General features: G+C 37.4%; 2 protein-coding genes across 5 annotated transcripts in view; both read left to right on the top strand.

Annotated features, from left to right (window-relative positions):
* The first annotated feature begins 486 nt into the window (after nt 1-486).
* On the top strand, nt 487-8,757 carry cxcl14 (chemokine (C-X-C motif) ligand 14). Its single transcript, XM_079668945.1, has 4 exons — nt 487-813; nt 2,397-2,502; nt 6,537-6,650; nt 7,219-8,757. Exons 1-4 carry the CDS (start codon nt 750-752, stop codon nt 7,232-7,234), a joined length of 300 nt encoding a protein of 99 aa, XP_079525071.1. The 5' UTR covers nt 487-749; the 3' UTR covers nt 7,235-8,757.
* Nucleotides 8,758-10,194: 1,437 nt separating this feature from the next.
* fam13b (family with sequence similarity 13 member B) overlaps nt 10,195-16,876 on the top strand; it is a 77,554-nt gene continuing 70,872 nt past the window's right edge. For 3 of the 4 annotated variants that reach the window (XM_079668386.1, XM_079668383.1, XM_079668384.1), the window contains exon 1: nt 10,195-10,430. The gene's annotated coding sequence lies outside the window, so the exon portion shown is untranslated. The remainder of the gene's footprint in view (nt 10,431-16,876) is intronic. The other variant, XM_079668387.1, reaches the window with a different exon arrangement.

The raw sequence follows: 16,876 nt of genomic DNA, 5'->3' as shown, positions 1-16,876 counted from the left end.
CCGTACTTTAGCCAATCAGAAACGACTATTGTATGTGGCCATGGTAACCCCGCAAAGTGCTAATGAACTGATACCAAACCTGGACTTATCTCATGAACTCTTTCAAAACGTGTGCCGTTTAAGTGTTGACCAACATAACTACACACAAACAAACAAACAATAGAGCAAATACATTCCGTTGTTGTAGCATTCAAACTATGCGCAATGTAGCCAATGGTCCTATTATGACGTTACTCAACTTTCGGATAAGGTTACCGACCGTCAGTTTTAATCAGGACAGAAGCGGATCTGTTACAGCATAAACTGGTCTACCACAGCAGACGTCATTCTACCCTCTTTTTGGGGAACAATATGCGCATTTCCCCCTCCTACCTCCTTCTGTCTCTTTCCATGTTCTCCACTTCTCCCTCTCCGGCCACAAGTGTTTGATTCGCTGTCTGGCCGTGCATATTAATGAGGAGGGGACAGCGGGCTGCTTTTAAAAGAGCAGGCGTGAGAGAGAGAGGAAGAGAGAGAGACCTAGAGGATAGACAGGAGGTTCATCCATGCTCAGGACGCACAGACGGAGTTCCGATCAACTCCAAGGAGACTTAAAGAAAGCACCTCCTCAGCTCCTTCACTTCCGCACCCCAGCAGACACTGCATGTGGATGTTATTTCGAAAGACTTTTGTCGATTGATTTTCGAGGAATCTGAGTTTTAGGAGTTTGTTTTTAAAGAAACATTTGTGTTTGTTTGTTACCTTTGAAGATGCATCGGTGCACGGCGGTGCTGCTTTTGTTAGTGGTGGCCTTATACGTCTTTAGCGCAGAAGGTAAGTTATCTTTGTTCAATTTTAGTAGAAGTTTATTTATTTTTTTAATTGAAGGTGTTTTGGATGGAAGATGTGGTGATGTAACTGACTAGCAAAGATTGGGTGGAGACAGATTTACATAATGTACTTCGTTGTTGTGTGCATGAACGTTTAAAAGTAGGCTAGTCTTTCCATCCAGAGTTATTCTAAAACAAGAGTAAAGTTGATGCCAAAGATCCCCAAATCTCCAGCACAGTTTTGGAAAACAACAGCCTAGCTTAAGTTTCTCAGTGGTGTGTTCACTTGCATACTTGTGCTCACAAAAACACTTTATGTTGATAATATGCCACCTGCTGCATGCAAACTTGTAATTCAGCAGTCTTTGAACAGCCTTATTTTACCATACACTTTTATACAAGTAATTATGAATACCATCATAGGTTACATCATATTATTGTACTTTGAAAACTATGCCAGTTTTCATGGGGCCATGTGGAGGGGGGGCTGTTGTTTTTTGTGAATAACATATTTAATGAAAAATAAATGTTGAGCTTAAAACACCAGCTAAACTTAAACGTTATTGAAATATACATAGGAAGACAACAACTTTTAAGGAAAAAAACGATGCATGTGTTTACAAGGGCACTTTTCTTTCTTTGTCAGCTCTTTTGAAAGCAGATATTTCTCAAATGCACTCAACCAGCTTCATAGTGTTGAGCAAAAACAAGAGAAACCAGTGAATTACAAACCAATAACTTTCACTCTGCTACTTATAGACGGTTAGAAACCATATCACACAGGATGGATACATAACCTTCAGCATTATGAGTTTGTGTATAGTCCGGGGTGTCTGTGTGAATCCTGACAGATTTAGTGGTCGGGGTGAGGACAGTTAGACGTGATGGATGAAAGAAACCTTGGACTATCCAGGTCATCACCCGCCATCACAGATTTACAACCAGGAAAAACTATATTCTGCAGCGTAAAGTCACAATAACTTGAAACCTGCAGGAAGGTGTTAGGCTGAAACAAATAGATACAAATATCTAAGAGGTGTGTTACCCAAAAATAAAATGAAGAGCGTTTTTTCCATTCAATCCACAGGTTCTCTCTGTTTACCTTGAATCCATTCAGTGTGAACTGCTGCATTGATACACTGCTATTGTAATAATTGGACAAACATTTATTTGGAAGTGGCTTTAAACGTATGTTCAGTTCAACATTTGCAAAAGTTTTACATGCAAATTAGAATAAAAATCTACTAATTCTCATTCAGACTTGAATGATGTATTTATTCTTATTTTTCAACATGTTTCAATGCGACCTATTGTACTATTTTGTACATGAACTAAGGAGTTTGTTAGAAGCAGTTTTTGTAAAGCCTTTGATGATTAAATATTGGTTCTGTCAATCTCCCCTTGTCGGTCCCCCTTGCATTTGCAGTCAAATCACACCTACCTCCTGTCTGTAGAGGTAGTGTTTAATCTAACTGTATTAATTTGTCGGACAAAAGACAGTTTCCATTATGTTTTAAACCTCCAGTATTACAAGTTCATTGTGTTACTTGTGTCAGTCTAACTTGTGTGTGTTTGATTTCTCTGCAGCCTACAAGTGCAAGTGCACCAGAAAGGGACCAAAGATCAGATACAAGGATGTGCAGAAGCTGGAGATCAAACCCAAACACCCGTTCTGCCAGGAGAAGATGATATTGTGAGTGAGACATTTCCTCTCTTTCACTCTCTCATTCTTCCTTTCTCTCATCATTTCCTTTTATTTCTTCTCTTTATCTTTCATGTCCTTTATATGATTTTTTATATGATCATGACCTCTTTCTACCCATCTTCTCTATGCTTGTTTTTCTCTACTCCCCTCCCACCTTTTCTCTTCCAAATCTTCTTCCCTGTGCTGGCACGCACTACATGTCACAGTATTTGAACCTGTTTGACTCCCAGGTATACAACCGTGACTGTGCAAAGGCCATAAGAATATTTGGCGTCCGTACAGGCTTTATCAAAACACTCAGTCGCCTGTGCTCAAAGCACTTAGGAGTATTAACAGTGTGATGACTAACTGGTGATTTACACATACACATGCTGTCAGGAGCATGAAAGTATTTATACGTTGGAAATGTGGGGAGAAAAGAAACAACTCTTTCAAGAACTTTAAACAGATGACAATCTATACGAGCTTTAGTGGAATTTCCAGGCATTTAATGATAGAATATCAAACATTTTACATCCTACTACTCATATGTTGTGTTCAATGTATCACATACACATGCATCTTTGGTGAGATACAATAAGATGTGATAAACCTCTATTCATTACGTAAGAGTAAACATCCATGATTGGACAGGTAAGATTTTGCAAGAATAATTAGAATATAAATAATAATGGAAATGTAAGTAACAGTGTAAATAAAAATAACAACAATAGCATTATTTAAAACAGATTATTTGGTACATTGCCATATCGAGTATAAAATAAAGACCAAAATATTTGATTTGTTCACTTGTCTTCCCCTCTATTTTTGTTTATTGGAATTATTACATCTCAATGGCAGGGTCAGTGTGCAGTTTTAGCATATTTGTTGATCCATACCCCTATACTCTCACTCTGCTGTCTGACCTTTGACCCATACAATCAGAGCTGTAGCAGACAGACAGCTAATAGTTAAATGTTAATGTTGTGGAAACCAGCTTGATTGTTTGGTATCTTCCTCCAGAGGGATTCAAACTCAAACCTTTGAATAAATAACCTTTACAATTATTTATATATACAGTCTATAGTATATCATTTTTACAATGATCTTGGGTCATCTCCTGCGAGCTGAGTCTCAAACATACAGTAGCTAGAAATTTCCTTGAGGGATTCATTTGAAGTTTCATGTCAAAGCTTCATGGAGGAGCTGCAGATGGGATGTTATGTCAGCCTCCCTGGAGACCGTGTTATGTTTTTAAATACAAAACTCTGCTGCCATCTGCTGGCAAGTTACAAAATCACAGAGAGAACACGATGTGGTCAACAGCATTGAGAACCGTATTCTGAGAATGTGAAATATATCTTGTTTTGGTTTATTTTAGGGACAACAATGAATTTCTGTACAACATTACATTATAAAGTGAAGACTTGTTTAGGGTAATGTATTAAAGTGGATTAAGGTCAACACCATGAGCCCGTCAGAGAAGGAAATCTTTGTTTGGGCTTTATGATGACATGTTTAGAAAGACCACTGACTCAACTCCTAATGTTTAAGATATGAACTGTACAATTAACACTAAATCTATGTGAATTTTTTTATATTATTTTATTATAATTATTATTTATTTATGTTTTCTTCCTTCTCATTTGCTGCTTTTAAATGTATAGTTTTAACTACATTTCATCTTGTTGTCTATGCCCTGAAATAACATAATTTCTTAAAATGAATATACATTTTTTTATGAATAAACGTCAAACTATACTATGAGACTATTTAAAACATTCAGTTTGGGTAATCTTTGTGTCGGGGTTAACAAAACGGTGCTAGAATTGTGTGTGTGTGTTCCCCACGACACAGCCAGTATTTAAGGCCTCTATTAGCATGAGATGGGTGAAAAACGAACCTTAGCGGGCTCCGGAAAGCTCCGGAAAGCTCCAGAAAGAAAGAGAGCGGGAGATAAACGAGCGAGCGAGTCCCCCTCTGGCCTCTGCTGCGGCCGTTTGGCTTTCCGAGCTCAGTTTGGCATTCAGAGCACCCTCTCCCCAAATTGCCCACAAGCCCGGAGCCACAAAGTGTCCCTGTTTTCTCCGAATTTCTCTTTTCTTCTCTTTTCTAATCAGTCTTTTAACTACCTTTTCTCTTTCATAACATTATTCACCATCTTTTATTTCTCCTATCACATTTTTGTTGTTATTGTGCCCTTTATTTTTCTAGCTGCCTCTCTAATAATGCCTCTATTATTTACATTATTAACGGATAATAACATGACAAGAACAAGCCCTTCAATCTCTAGAGAAGTAAAAGTATTATCAACAAAATGCACTTTTTATCGAATAAAAGTTATGCAGGATAGCCAATGAGTGTATATATATTATATTATATACAGTATAACTTTTTTATTTTGTTGCTATGAAGGTTAAGCTTATGTTTGTTACAGCAAAGTAACTTGTTGCAGCTGTCTAATACATTTGATTCAAAATAAATGGATGATTTCCCCTTTAAATGTGGTGAAGTAGTGGTTTAAAGTAGCAGAAAATGGAAATACCCCAGTAAAGATCACCTTCTTTCTCTTCCCTTTTGCCCTTAAATACCTCCTTTAGCTTTTTCCCTTCCTTCTCTTCCTGACTCTGTGCTTATGAAACATTTCACAGACCAAATTAGAGCCAGTCTCTGCAGTCAGCCACCCAGGTGAATGACAATGAGGAGGAACTAAAGCAGTAATAAGGATTACATTTCCCCTCTCTATGGATAAACATCCTGTGTGTGTTTGTTATTGCAGCCTTGCAGATATGAGTCCATTGGCGTGCAAAAGCACTTTAATGTTCTCATGCACTCAAAGCACATTTCTTCACTAACAAAGCATGTACCGCTGCCCCTCAAACCCACACAAAGGGACTGAATGAGCAGGAGAAAAGATGCAAAACTTTTTAACTTAAAGCCTTATAACCACTGAATGCTGTGTCTTTATTTAAAGACAGGTCTTTTCTCCCCCAGTCAACTTATTAAGCATTCATGGTTTGGCGAGCCTTTGAGTGTGTCACTGGATGGAGAGGCCCCCCGGCATGCTGGGTGTTTTTCCCACAATTCACTTGTTTGGCCTGAATATGCCACATGCGGGCAGACTGTCTCTACCATTGCCTTTAGCAGAGCAACTGATTCAATGAGCTTGGATGTCACATTTTTAAGTGGCAGCTCCATAATATTACTGCTTTGCCAAGTGGCTGTCGGCCCTGTGCTTTTCAATGGGAAGGCTTTTAACTGCGGGAATGTTATTGAGGGCGATTTACAATTGAATCTAAGATTTGCTGCAAAACATGTCAAATGTGCTACGTTTTGATAGCCTCTATTCAAAATAAATCAGAGTCCCTTTCAGATCATTTAAATACCCCCTTAAATCTGTATTTCTACTTGATGTGGTTCTTTGAAATTCATTCAAAAACATTTCTCCTGTAGCTGGACTCAGACTTCTCTCAGACTGTTAAAGATTACATGGTTATGTATTACTCCAAACATATAATGCAGCCTGATAAAACTACCTTATGTAGCCGAATGATTGCACTGAATTTCAAATTTGTATTGTTTAATCTTCACATTTTCTTTTCTTAAACATATAACTTATTATGTCATAACCTGTGCAATTCCATCATATGCGAAAACATTTAGATTTGATGTTTAACGCAATATATTTTGGTTTTCAACAGTTTACTAATTCATTATAATGTTGTTATTCTCTCATTGTTGAACTATTCATTCAATGCAAATGTACCTGTTGCGACACTTATAAATTAAGGATTACCTTATCTTATTACGGTAGCAAGCATATATCGCTGTCCCAGTTTAATGAGTGAATATTTGACATTTTGGCTTGCTATCCTCTTATTAGTAGAATAATGGTGTATAATATTGGATTATTATTTGAGATGTTAAGCTCCCTTTGAAGAAGGCTTACATGAATGCATAAGGTTAAACATTATTTTAATATTTTTTAATAATAACATTTATAGTATTCTTTTTAACATATGTTGGTTGTTGTTTCCTCTCAGTGTGACGATGGAGAACGTGGCTCGGTTCAAAGGGCAGGAGTACTGTCTTCATCCCAAACTTCAGAGCACCAAGAATCTGGTCAAGTGGTTCCGCATCTGGAAGGACAAGCACAGGTAAAACTCTCATAATTCACGACTAAACTAGATACAATATTTTGTACGCTTGAGTTTTAATTCCTGGCATTTTTATTTTACATCCTATAATTATAATGTTGATATGTCTTTCCGGCTGTTGTATTTAGCTCTATTCAGCATGTACTGCAGATTGCAAAATACCTGTCTCCACCAAGGCTGTTTGTGAAAATAATGTGTGTACCTTCCCCCTGTTGAGAATCTGGTTCAAACGTTTATGCTGTCTTCCTTGGCCTATGCTGCACCCTTGACCTTGTTTCATATAATCAGAGCAGTTGAAGTGCAATCTCCTCTCACCTTTCCTCAATCACAGGAAGGTCAGAAGTCAGGGTTAGCTGTATTTTATTGAGTAAAATTAACATTTTCTCAGGGACTCTGTTGGATACAGACTGATTAAATGTCTGTCCTTCCACCTATATACACAACAACATAATAACAAGGAAATGAGACCAAAGGAAAACACCTTAATGGAGCACGCTAGAAGGAAGCTAAAGGAAACACTTATCAAGAGTATTTCATCACAACAAATAACTATGTGTTTCTTCCTCAGGGTGTATGAAGCCTAAACCCTCAGCCATCCAGCACACGTGGATCAAGTGAGACAAGAAAAGACGATAGCACCACCACAACTGTTTTTGCGGAGTACAAGATGTTATCTACAATCAAACTGTACTTCTTTCCTCTTCTGCCTGAGACCTGTCAAGCACATTAAGAGATATCCTTAGTTCTTATAAATATATATATGGTGTTGGGCTCGTTGTAGTCGGCCATCACTGTAGTTACAGTCACTCACCACTCCAGTCTCTTCAACTGTAGTTAAACTTGTCCAAAAGTGGAGGAGACTCCACCATTTGTGTTCAGTTGTTACTTAAAGGGATTTGATTTTAGGTTTCTTACAAAGTTAAGAATGTGTAATTCTGAAGAAACAGGAAAACTTTCCTTAAGAATACACAGTGGGGGTGTTTCAAATGTTGCTTTTTTCAATCCTCTGTATTCAGTATGACAGGTAGGACATTTGTACAATGCCAACATTTAGGATCTGGCGTTTGAGAGGTTTTAGTCAAAATGTAGCCATAACTTTTCTAAATGTGATTCTCTGTATTCGCAGAGGAGCGGCAGTTAGTGTACAGTTACATATAATACAGACGTTTCTATTGTTCAGTCAGATAGAGGCGATCTACTCTCGGCGCCCATTGTGTCAAATATTATCTTACTAACCGGCAGGGTGTAGTTTCAGTTGATGAAAATACAAATATCAGATGTGTGTGCCATTTATTTGTACAGTACAGTCTCTGGGTTGGAGGACAAATTTGTTTTTAAAAGCGTATCATATAATTAATAATTATACTAAAAAAGCAATTCTGACAAATAAACTATATCTGGCAGGGGATACCCGGACACGACTGTGTAGGATTTATTCATTTTGGGGTTTCTTTTGACAACAAGCACTGTACAGAATATGTTCAAACTCATCCTTCAAAGTAGGCTTTACATTGTGTCATTCTGGTATGAAAAAAGCATTTGAAGGCGTCTGAAATACTCCTCTAAATACATTTTAGTAATTTTATCTATAGAAAATCACACAATATAGTGCAACTGTCTCTTAAAATCCTACGTTGCTATTCATACTCTTTTACACCTTATTTCTTTTATTAGATCTGAACAATCGAAACATGTTATTATTCTGTAAACTGTTGATACACTTGGTTATTATATAAACTGCTGGGTGTTGATTTGTTGCCATGGAACTGAATTCACACACAAATATATATCTGCATATATACAGAAACAAAACATTTTATTTACATTTTAAAGAATGTGTATTTCTCTTGTTTTATATCTTATGTGAAAAATATATAAAGAAGCATTTTGTAAATGGACCAGTATAGCCTATATGTTAGAGAGAAGGATTTCACCTTAAGACTTTATAGTGTCGTGTATATTGTATTACTGCATTATTAGTTATGTTTTTGCTATTTAAAACTTGGTTTGGTAACAGAAATTGGGAGGGGGAGTGTTTGGTCTGGCCCAAGGGTAAATATTGAGTGTAAAAACAATAAACAGAGCAATAAAGTGTCTATAGAACAGCTCCTGTTTGCATTCATTCACTGAAGTCACTTTTTACAATCATACAATTCTGTTTCAGATGTGTGAGGAGGAAGATGTTTAAAATCAACTGCTGTGAGACAAGCAGTCCACCAGGTGGGGGCAAATACCAACCAATATTTATCATGTGAAAAGCAGGCAACAGTATTATTATGCATGTTTACAGTAAACAATGCAGGGATAGTTTACCTGTAAACATTTAAGCCGTTGGGATTTAAAAGTGAATGATTGTGCATATTAACATACAGATTCTAAAGTTACTTTCCATACAAAGAAGGACACCAATTCCTACTTGCATATTGGGGGGCAAAAAGGCAAAAATAATAATATTTTCTCAAGTCAATATCATAAATGATATTTGTGCATTGATCAAATCTTGAATCATAGAATGGTGCGAAGTTTCACAATATAAATAAATATTGAAAGTTTTTTTAAAAAGGGTTCAGGTAAGTACACACTTCAGTTGAACCAAAACCAAGCCTCACAAAGCGTGTTTAAGACTGACATAAAGACACTTTCGCGATATCTTAATATATTAAAATGTTGATGTCACAATGGCAGCTGAGCAAACTCGTCTGCAGATGAAGACGGTGAGATGAAGATTATCTCTATCTGATTATATTAGAATTTTGAGAAATGTAAACAAGTTCAATTGTGTATAAACTGTATGCGTTCTTCTAAAATAATTGGTAAGAAGCCCCTTTATTAATCCAACTAAAGGGGAAATTCGGTGTTAATGCAAATTTGGAATCAATATTATGCCATGCCCTCTGTCAATCAATACCTATAAAATGGTTGCCATAAAAAGCTTTTCCTCTGGGCGTGATAACGATTTTTTTCATAGAATGTATAACATATATGTCAATACCATTTATCATCACAAGGGATCTTGGTCGCACTTTTTTAGGTTACCTACTCTACATAAATTACGACATAAAAATGGAGCTGATTAAACTAGTCAATAACGACAACACAAATCATTATCAGAGATAATTAAAGAAACAATTATTTTCAAGATTCAAAGGTTTGGTTTTCATGTGCACAGTAGCTACAGTGTCGTTATGGCAACGAAAATGTTTAGTCCCAAGCTAATTTAACAATGCAATATGAATAAGACATCAACAATAAAATAATAACAAATAGTGCAAGAGAATGTTGCACGTGACCAATATACTAAATGCGTAGGAAGATGTCAAATAGACTAAGATGAGCTACAAACAGAATGTTACATAACAAACGTTACATGTAGTAGTAAATACACATGTGAAAAGCAAACAGATGAATGCTTGATGTTTAATTATCATATGTTGTGTCTGATAAATGCCACCGTCTGCATTTCTGCTGTCTGCAAGGCGGGGTCAGTATTTGGCAGCCGTCCCCCGCTGTGTTGCTAGTGAGAGAGGCGGGGCCAGTATTTGGCAGGTTCGTCCCTTGAGGGTGTGTAGACCAACTCGCTAAGCAACGACCTGCAAACGGGCATCCGAGCAAAAAAAACAGGAACCACATTATTATCGAGTGTCTTTGCAATGTTCCCGACGATATTTCTGCACCGTCTTAACTGATTTCATCGAAGTCACCGTCTCTCCAGACATCGGCTACAGAAAACAAACAAGAAATTAATGCATCTTGCTGCGCGGTGCTGTTTGTTTTGACCTGGTAAGATATTGACTGATTAGCTTCCCTTTGCTAACAGCGCTTCCTCTGGTTCACTCACAGCATCTCAGAAGCTAGCTGCTAGCATGCTAAAGCTAACTGTGTCTGACGCTCTGTGTTGTCTTTTATGACCAAATATTTCCTACGGGTTTGTTTTGAATTTACGTGCTATATTGGTGTCTTGGTTTAGAGGCTATCATTGAAGTGCACAGTAGTTATTATAAAAGGTGTATTAGTTTATTTGTGTTCATTGGGAGCTAGCGGCTAACGGCTAGCTACGGAGGCAGTTCCATCACATCTGTGGCACCTCCACAGGCTCAGCGAGATCACTCGGAGACAGAAAAGGGGAAAACTGGCTTGAATAATTAAACATTTATGTTTCTTATAGGTTTTACAAGCAAAACTGAATAATGCCACTTGTTATCAGTTTGGCAGACATTTAATATTGTTGTCGAATACAAGTATTTATTATTTGCTTTTGCATCCGGACTGTAAGACACACTGTAAGACGAGTGTTTTTTGATATTCAAAACCGAGTAAAAATACACAATGTTGTCTGAAAGGGCTTTTGAATTGTGGCCGGTAGTTTCATTTTCTGTCCTGTTTCTGGAAAGCTTCCTAATTTTCACAGATGCTCCAACAGCTCGGTTGTATTAAACTGTCTGTGCAGGAATGTTCTGGTGTTTTCTGGCAGACAGTGTTTGCCATTAATCTGTTCTGTCTGTGCTTTTTTCTGGTGAATAGATTTTCTGTGTAATAATTGTGTCAGACACGTCGTTTTAAAGGATTGTACAGGCTGGCTTTTGTTTCTGGGTTATTTGAAATCTTCTGCTCATTGAATAATCGTATCCGGCCATTGCCTTGAATGAGGACGGATTGTTCTTCATATGGTGTATAATAGGCAGAAGTGTGTCTTACAAATATACTGAGTGTGCTGGGTGCCCACGTATAACATAAACATTTGTAGTAAGTACATATTGACGTTATAAAGCATACATACAAATCACTGTCAATAATTCATAGGAAGTAATATTGGAAGATTTTTTTGCAGCATTTTGGAACTGAAGCATTATATTATTGGTCGATCAATTGTTGAGTAATTTCTAGTAAAAAAATACTGTTCCATTGTTCCAGCTTTATATATGATATTAATAGGGAAATATGGATGTTAACTTAAAAAAAAGAAGCAATTAAAAGACCTAAGCATATGATTTCTTTCACTATTTTTAGACCTTTTGTGGACTGAACATTAATCCTATTTTTGCTATAACAATTGGCACTTCAATGGCTAATAAAAAGTAATTGTTCGCTGCAGTCTTACAACATTTCCAATATCAACACATCTATTAATGATTGCAGTTTTTATAACAATATCTTTGCATTTATCAAATCAGAATTTATAATATGATTGAAACATGAGATGCAATTCAGAAATAATATTATAAGGTGTTTGATGAAATATGCAGGGGAAAGGAAACCAAGCCAGTATTGGAACTGGAGTTTAAGTAAAAGCCCTCTTGAGAAAAGTACGTTCAACATTGACGTAGAGGAAGTTATTAATGTACTATAAATAACTGTCCTGGCTGGATTGTCTTGCTACAGCCTCTAGCACTTCTGCACTACATGCCTATTAGATAATGAATTTAACAATATACTAATGTACTCTATGGATCTCCCAGGAAGATTGGATTTTGTAATACAATGGGACTTTCCTGGCTAAAGAAAGAGAAAACAAAATAATACAAAGAGCAGGAACCCTTTATTATCTGAAAGAAAAAAATCACTTCTGCTGCCGCTATCAGGACATACTAATGACTCAAAGTGCTCACTGCTGACTGGTCTCTTTTGGACTGTGTGCTTTTGGCTTCCTGACTTCAGTTTCTCAGCAACAAACAAAACAATCTGAATTGAACCTGTCTTTGTGGAGTACACATGACCTGTGCTCTTATCTGAGGGTCTTATGCAAAACCTGTCCTATAGCTCACTAAAGTTTAACCTGTTAGCAAAACAACTGGGTTGTTGTGTAACAGACAGCAGATATGTCTATAGACAGACTCAAGTCAAAGGTCAACTTTGCAGTGATGCTGATGTTGGAAACATATTAGAAAAACTGTTGTTGAGTCAGCTGCTGTAGTACACTGGAATAATGGATTACACTTGCTTCAACTAATGCAGTCTTATACAAGAGTCCTGAAATACATTTGACCTTCATTTAGGTTTTAGTGTACATTTTTCATTGATTAAACCATTTAGAGGTTGCCGTTTTTGGTGCTGGCTCGATAGTGGATATCTGCTGTACAACTGTATTTGTTTTAGGAACTAGCTTCAACTATTTTTACTTATTGATTAGCTAGTCATGTACCACATAGCCTCAATGTCCTCGGTCGATTCCAGCTCTTATCTGCCTTCTCCAAAAATGACAAATCACAAAAGAGAAATTTGCATTCTTTTTTTATTCATCATTTGTGTGAAGTATATTGTGAAAATATCTTCCATATAATTCTTCATTTTCAAGTAACTTATTATGCTGTTTTGCCTGACCAATCAATCAAACCCAAAATATATTGAGTTTCCTTTCAATCGACAAAGACATTTGAGAACAATTGATAAGTTGTAAACGTTTTAAAGGATTATACAGTGAAGCTTTAGCTATGTGTGCCTAATTAACTGCTAACGTATGTTTTTGATATACTTTCTTGACTTCCCAGACTATTTAAAATAACAACCGATACAGATTTGTTTACATTTATTGGATCCCCAAACTCTGTTCCAGAAGAACATTGTTCTCCAAGAGTTAAATGATATATTAAATCCCTTTATCTCAGTGACCTTAATTACATATTGCACTGTAGTGAGTCAGGCTTGCTGTGATTCATTCTCATTAGACGTACCTCAGCTGAACCGGCTGCCTTTTATGTGAAGGATCTCACGTATGCACATACCAGTGGTGTCAAAACTCTCCAGCCTCCTGCCGTGTGAGATAAGACCGTGTACGTAAGACGACCCACCGTTTTTATATGGAGAGAAAAAACACACACAGCGGTTGCAACAGTGTCATAAGCACACAGCTGCCTGCAGTGTGGGATTGTTGTTGCCAGGTCAGTGAACGGTTGTTTTAGACTCTGTGGACCGGAGCCAAACCAAACCAAACGGTCCAAAGCTGGACCCTCAACGCCAGAAATTCACCAGATTGAATCCGTCTGCATGTGTTCACACCTGTATACAAATATGTTTCATGACCACCTTTTTTATTGGTTTGAATATAATTAGCTTTTTTACGATTTAAGCATTAAACCATTGCTAGTTTGCAGCGTATGATACACTGAACAAAATAATGAGCTGGCAGTCATTTCAAATATAACCAAGCAGTGCAATTATACAGAAATACAACAATGCAGACAACAAAGGAAAAGAGAGTATCTCGTTATCTTCTGGTGTAAATGAAGCCAAAATTGGCCCAAGGCTGTTTCCCGCCGTGTGGCGCTGACCCGGCCCAAAGATTGTGTAAATGGAAATTGTCTGTTAGGCAGCTGAAATAACAACAGCTTCTACAGAAAAACGTTTTTTTATTCATGTGTTGTTATTTTTCCTAACGAATATCAGGGGCATTCAAATCACATTGCAAACGAAAAGGCCATACGTAGAAATATATATATATACACAATATTTTCATTCATTATTTTATCTATCCAGGAGTTATGTAGAGCATCACTAGGTTAATCGATTAAATTAATCGGTAACTGTTTTGATAATCAAGCAATCGGTTAAGTCATGATTAGATTTTCAAGCAAGATTTTCAGCTTCACAAATGCAAGTATTTTTAGGTTTTTCTTGCCTTTTTATGTTATTATATTAAATAATGATTTCATTTAATTGAGTAATGATCTAAATAAACATTCACTTTGAAAATGGCAACTCGTGCTTTGTGATGTTGCATGTTTTGTTCTATTTTCTGAAATATATCAGCTTATTGACAAAACAATGGGTAGACTTTCCACAGTAAAAATATGTGTTGTTGTTAAATCAAATGACAGGTTTTTGTATCAGTTGTAGGATATTCCTTGGTTTGCCAGGTATTTAATAGATTGTGCAAAGCGACTGCCATCTGTTTCCGTAAATTTCTTTTCAATTAACACCCATTGCCAAAAGGATGTCACAGTGTAGTGACGGGGGATCTGGGGAAACAAGCTCTTCATTTAGCTGTAGATATCTAACATCATCTTTATTGTGCCTGTAAACTGCTGCAAAATGTTGGATATGTTTTGTGTTAAATTTAACAGAAACGGAACAGCTGTGCTTTGAGTGTCTGTTGGGTTGAAGTAATCGGGGGGGAGAGCATGTCCTCAGTATGGTCGAAGGCAGTACTCTAACCGTACAGCATCAGCTGAATGTGTCAGGCCACAGGAGAGTCTGCACAGCGATAAAAGTCACATGACTGGAAATACAGCATGAACAACTGTCATAGCCTTCATCTGTAACCTCAACCACCATTTTCCCCCTGGTTGGAGGATCTATGCGTTCGACTAAATCTGTGGTTTTCAGTTAAAAGATATTAAAAGTTATCGGAAATTCCCAAGCAAGCGCTAAATATGTTTCACACATTGTTCTCCATATCTTAAATGGCAAATGCCCACTCAAAAGTGAAAAAACGTAGTGAAAATGAATACCTTTTTAGATTGTATTTTGCAGATCAGGCAATTATTTGAATGTGTTATATATTTGTTAATACATCCTTAAAGGTGGGGTAGGTAATTCACTTCAGAAACACTTTTTGCTATTTTCCATGGAATGCTCTTAACATCCCGATAGCAATGAATATATGAAATGCTTTGACAATAAATACATAAAAAAAATGTCATCTGTGGAAGCCGTGGCGCTGTAAAAAGCACGACCAATCATCTGCCTCGGCCCGGCTAAAATAACTGGATGGCCTACCTGCCTGTCAGACTTTCATCTGTGCACAAACTTATATCGTGCCCTTATTGGTCATGTGCGCGCTTGTGTTGGAGGAGGGGCTCTATAAGGAAGTCTGAAGGAAGGGGCAGATTTTTTTCGGCTGCATACTTTCAAATTCTAGCGCACTCGAGCTGGTTTCTCCATTCTTACCTACTCTACCTTTTAAGTTTAAAATATCATTAAATGTTTTTATAAATTACCAATACAAAACTACCTACAGTGACCAAAAAAATAAAAAGACCACTCTGTTTTTCAGTTAATAACTTGTTTATTGTATATGTTTTATATAACCAAGTTGTCCTTGGCTGTATATGCGAATACTCTCACTGACAGATGGGCTAAAGTTAATGACTACATTTAAAGGTTCTTGTTCAATAAAGAAGAGAAAGGACGACAAAACAGAAATCTCATTAATCTAGTTTGTTTGATCTTCTAGTTTAATGATTTCCAACCTAAAGAAAACGGAGCCAAAATCTGTAGAAACAATCTACCCTGCCAGTCTCAGATCACGGTCTATGTACTTAGTGATCTGTTCTCACCTTGTTCCTAAAACTAATGCTCGGCAAATGCATGAGCTGATAGATTATTTCGACCTTGTCCTCAGAGCGGAGCTTGGATTTGTCAGTATAGCGCTCGTTGGCTTGAGTTGAAGAGAAGAGTTATAAAGTCTGTTTGCTGGCAGCATCGAGTGATTTAAAGAAAGCTGCTAACACTGCTCTGGAGCCATGTATCTCAGACCCAGGACTGCCCCCTAAAAGTCAATGTTTCCTGTCATTACTTGAGAGCAACCCAATCCCCAAAACAATAATTTAGTGCTTTAAACACTGCTCCTTTAGCCGTGTCATAGTACACAGAGGAATACAGGAGCGACTATATTGCGGGATGTTAACGAGACAAACCATGTGCTGTCATCAGCGTTTCTGCCAGGGGGGCGTCTTGCCGTCATTTGACTTCCAAAGAAATAAATAATTTGAGTTTTTATCGCTTGAAATGAGGGACAAGGACATCCCTCTGTTGGAGGGGCAAAGGAGTCTGGTGGGATTATTTTCGCCGCCAGCAAAGCGTGTTTCTGTGACGGAAAGTGTACTGCCGGCGAGCCTTGACGGGAGGTGCTAGTGGAGCACGCGAGTGAACTGCGAGCGCCGGAGCCACACAGCGGCGAAACTGAGGCTCCGTGGTAAACTGGTAACATGAAGAGCCGTTTAGGAGCCGAAAGAGCCGGCTCTTCTTAGTGAGCCGAGCCAAATGATCCGGCTTACTAAAAAGGGCTGTAATTAGAAAGGAAATAAATAGTAAAGGTAATAGGTAATAGGAAAGAGATAGAATCTATAACTTAAGGGACGGCTCAATTCAAAATTCAAGTCACGTGACACGGCAAAACCGCAGAGACTACAGCTCCACATCATTTAAGAATAGTGTTTCTGAATGAACCCAGCACATCCGAGATACTTAGGCCTCACAAATCCCTATGACCTACAGGCTTATAATCATAT

This window comes from Notothenia rossii (assembly GCF_949606895.1).
Source record: "Notothenia rossii genome assembly, chromosome: 3".
Lineage (NCBI taxonomy): Eukaryota > Metazoa > Chordata > Actinopteri > Perciformes > Nototheniidae > Notothenia > Notothenia rossii.
The sequence above is the reverse complement of the archived record's forward strand: the minus strand, read 5'-3'. Positions and strand labels throughout refer to the sequence as shown.

Excerpts from the sequence above, each read along its gene's own strand:
- cxcl14 (XM_079668945.1), top strand. The coding sequence starts at position 750 with ATGCATCGGTGCACGGCGGTGCTGCTTTTGTTAGTGGTGGCCTTATAC. Across the intron at positions 814-2,396 it reads ATACGTCTTTAGCGCAGAAG|CCTACAAGTGCAAGTGCACC; the intron begins GTAAGTTATCTT and ends ATTTCTCTGCAG. Across the intron at positions 2,503-6,536 it reads TGCCAGGAGAAGATGATATT|TGTGACGATGGAGAACGTGG; the intron begins GTGAGTGAGACA and ends GTTTCCTCTCAG.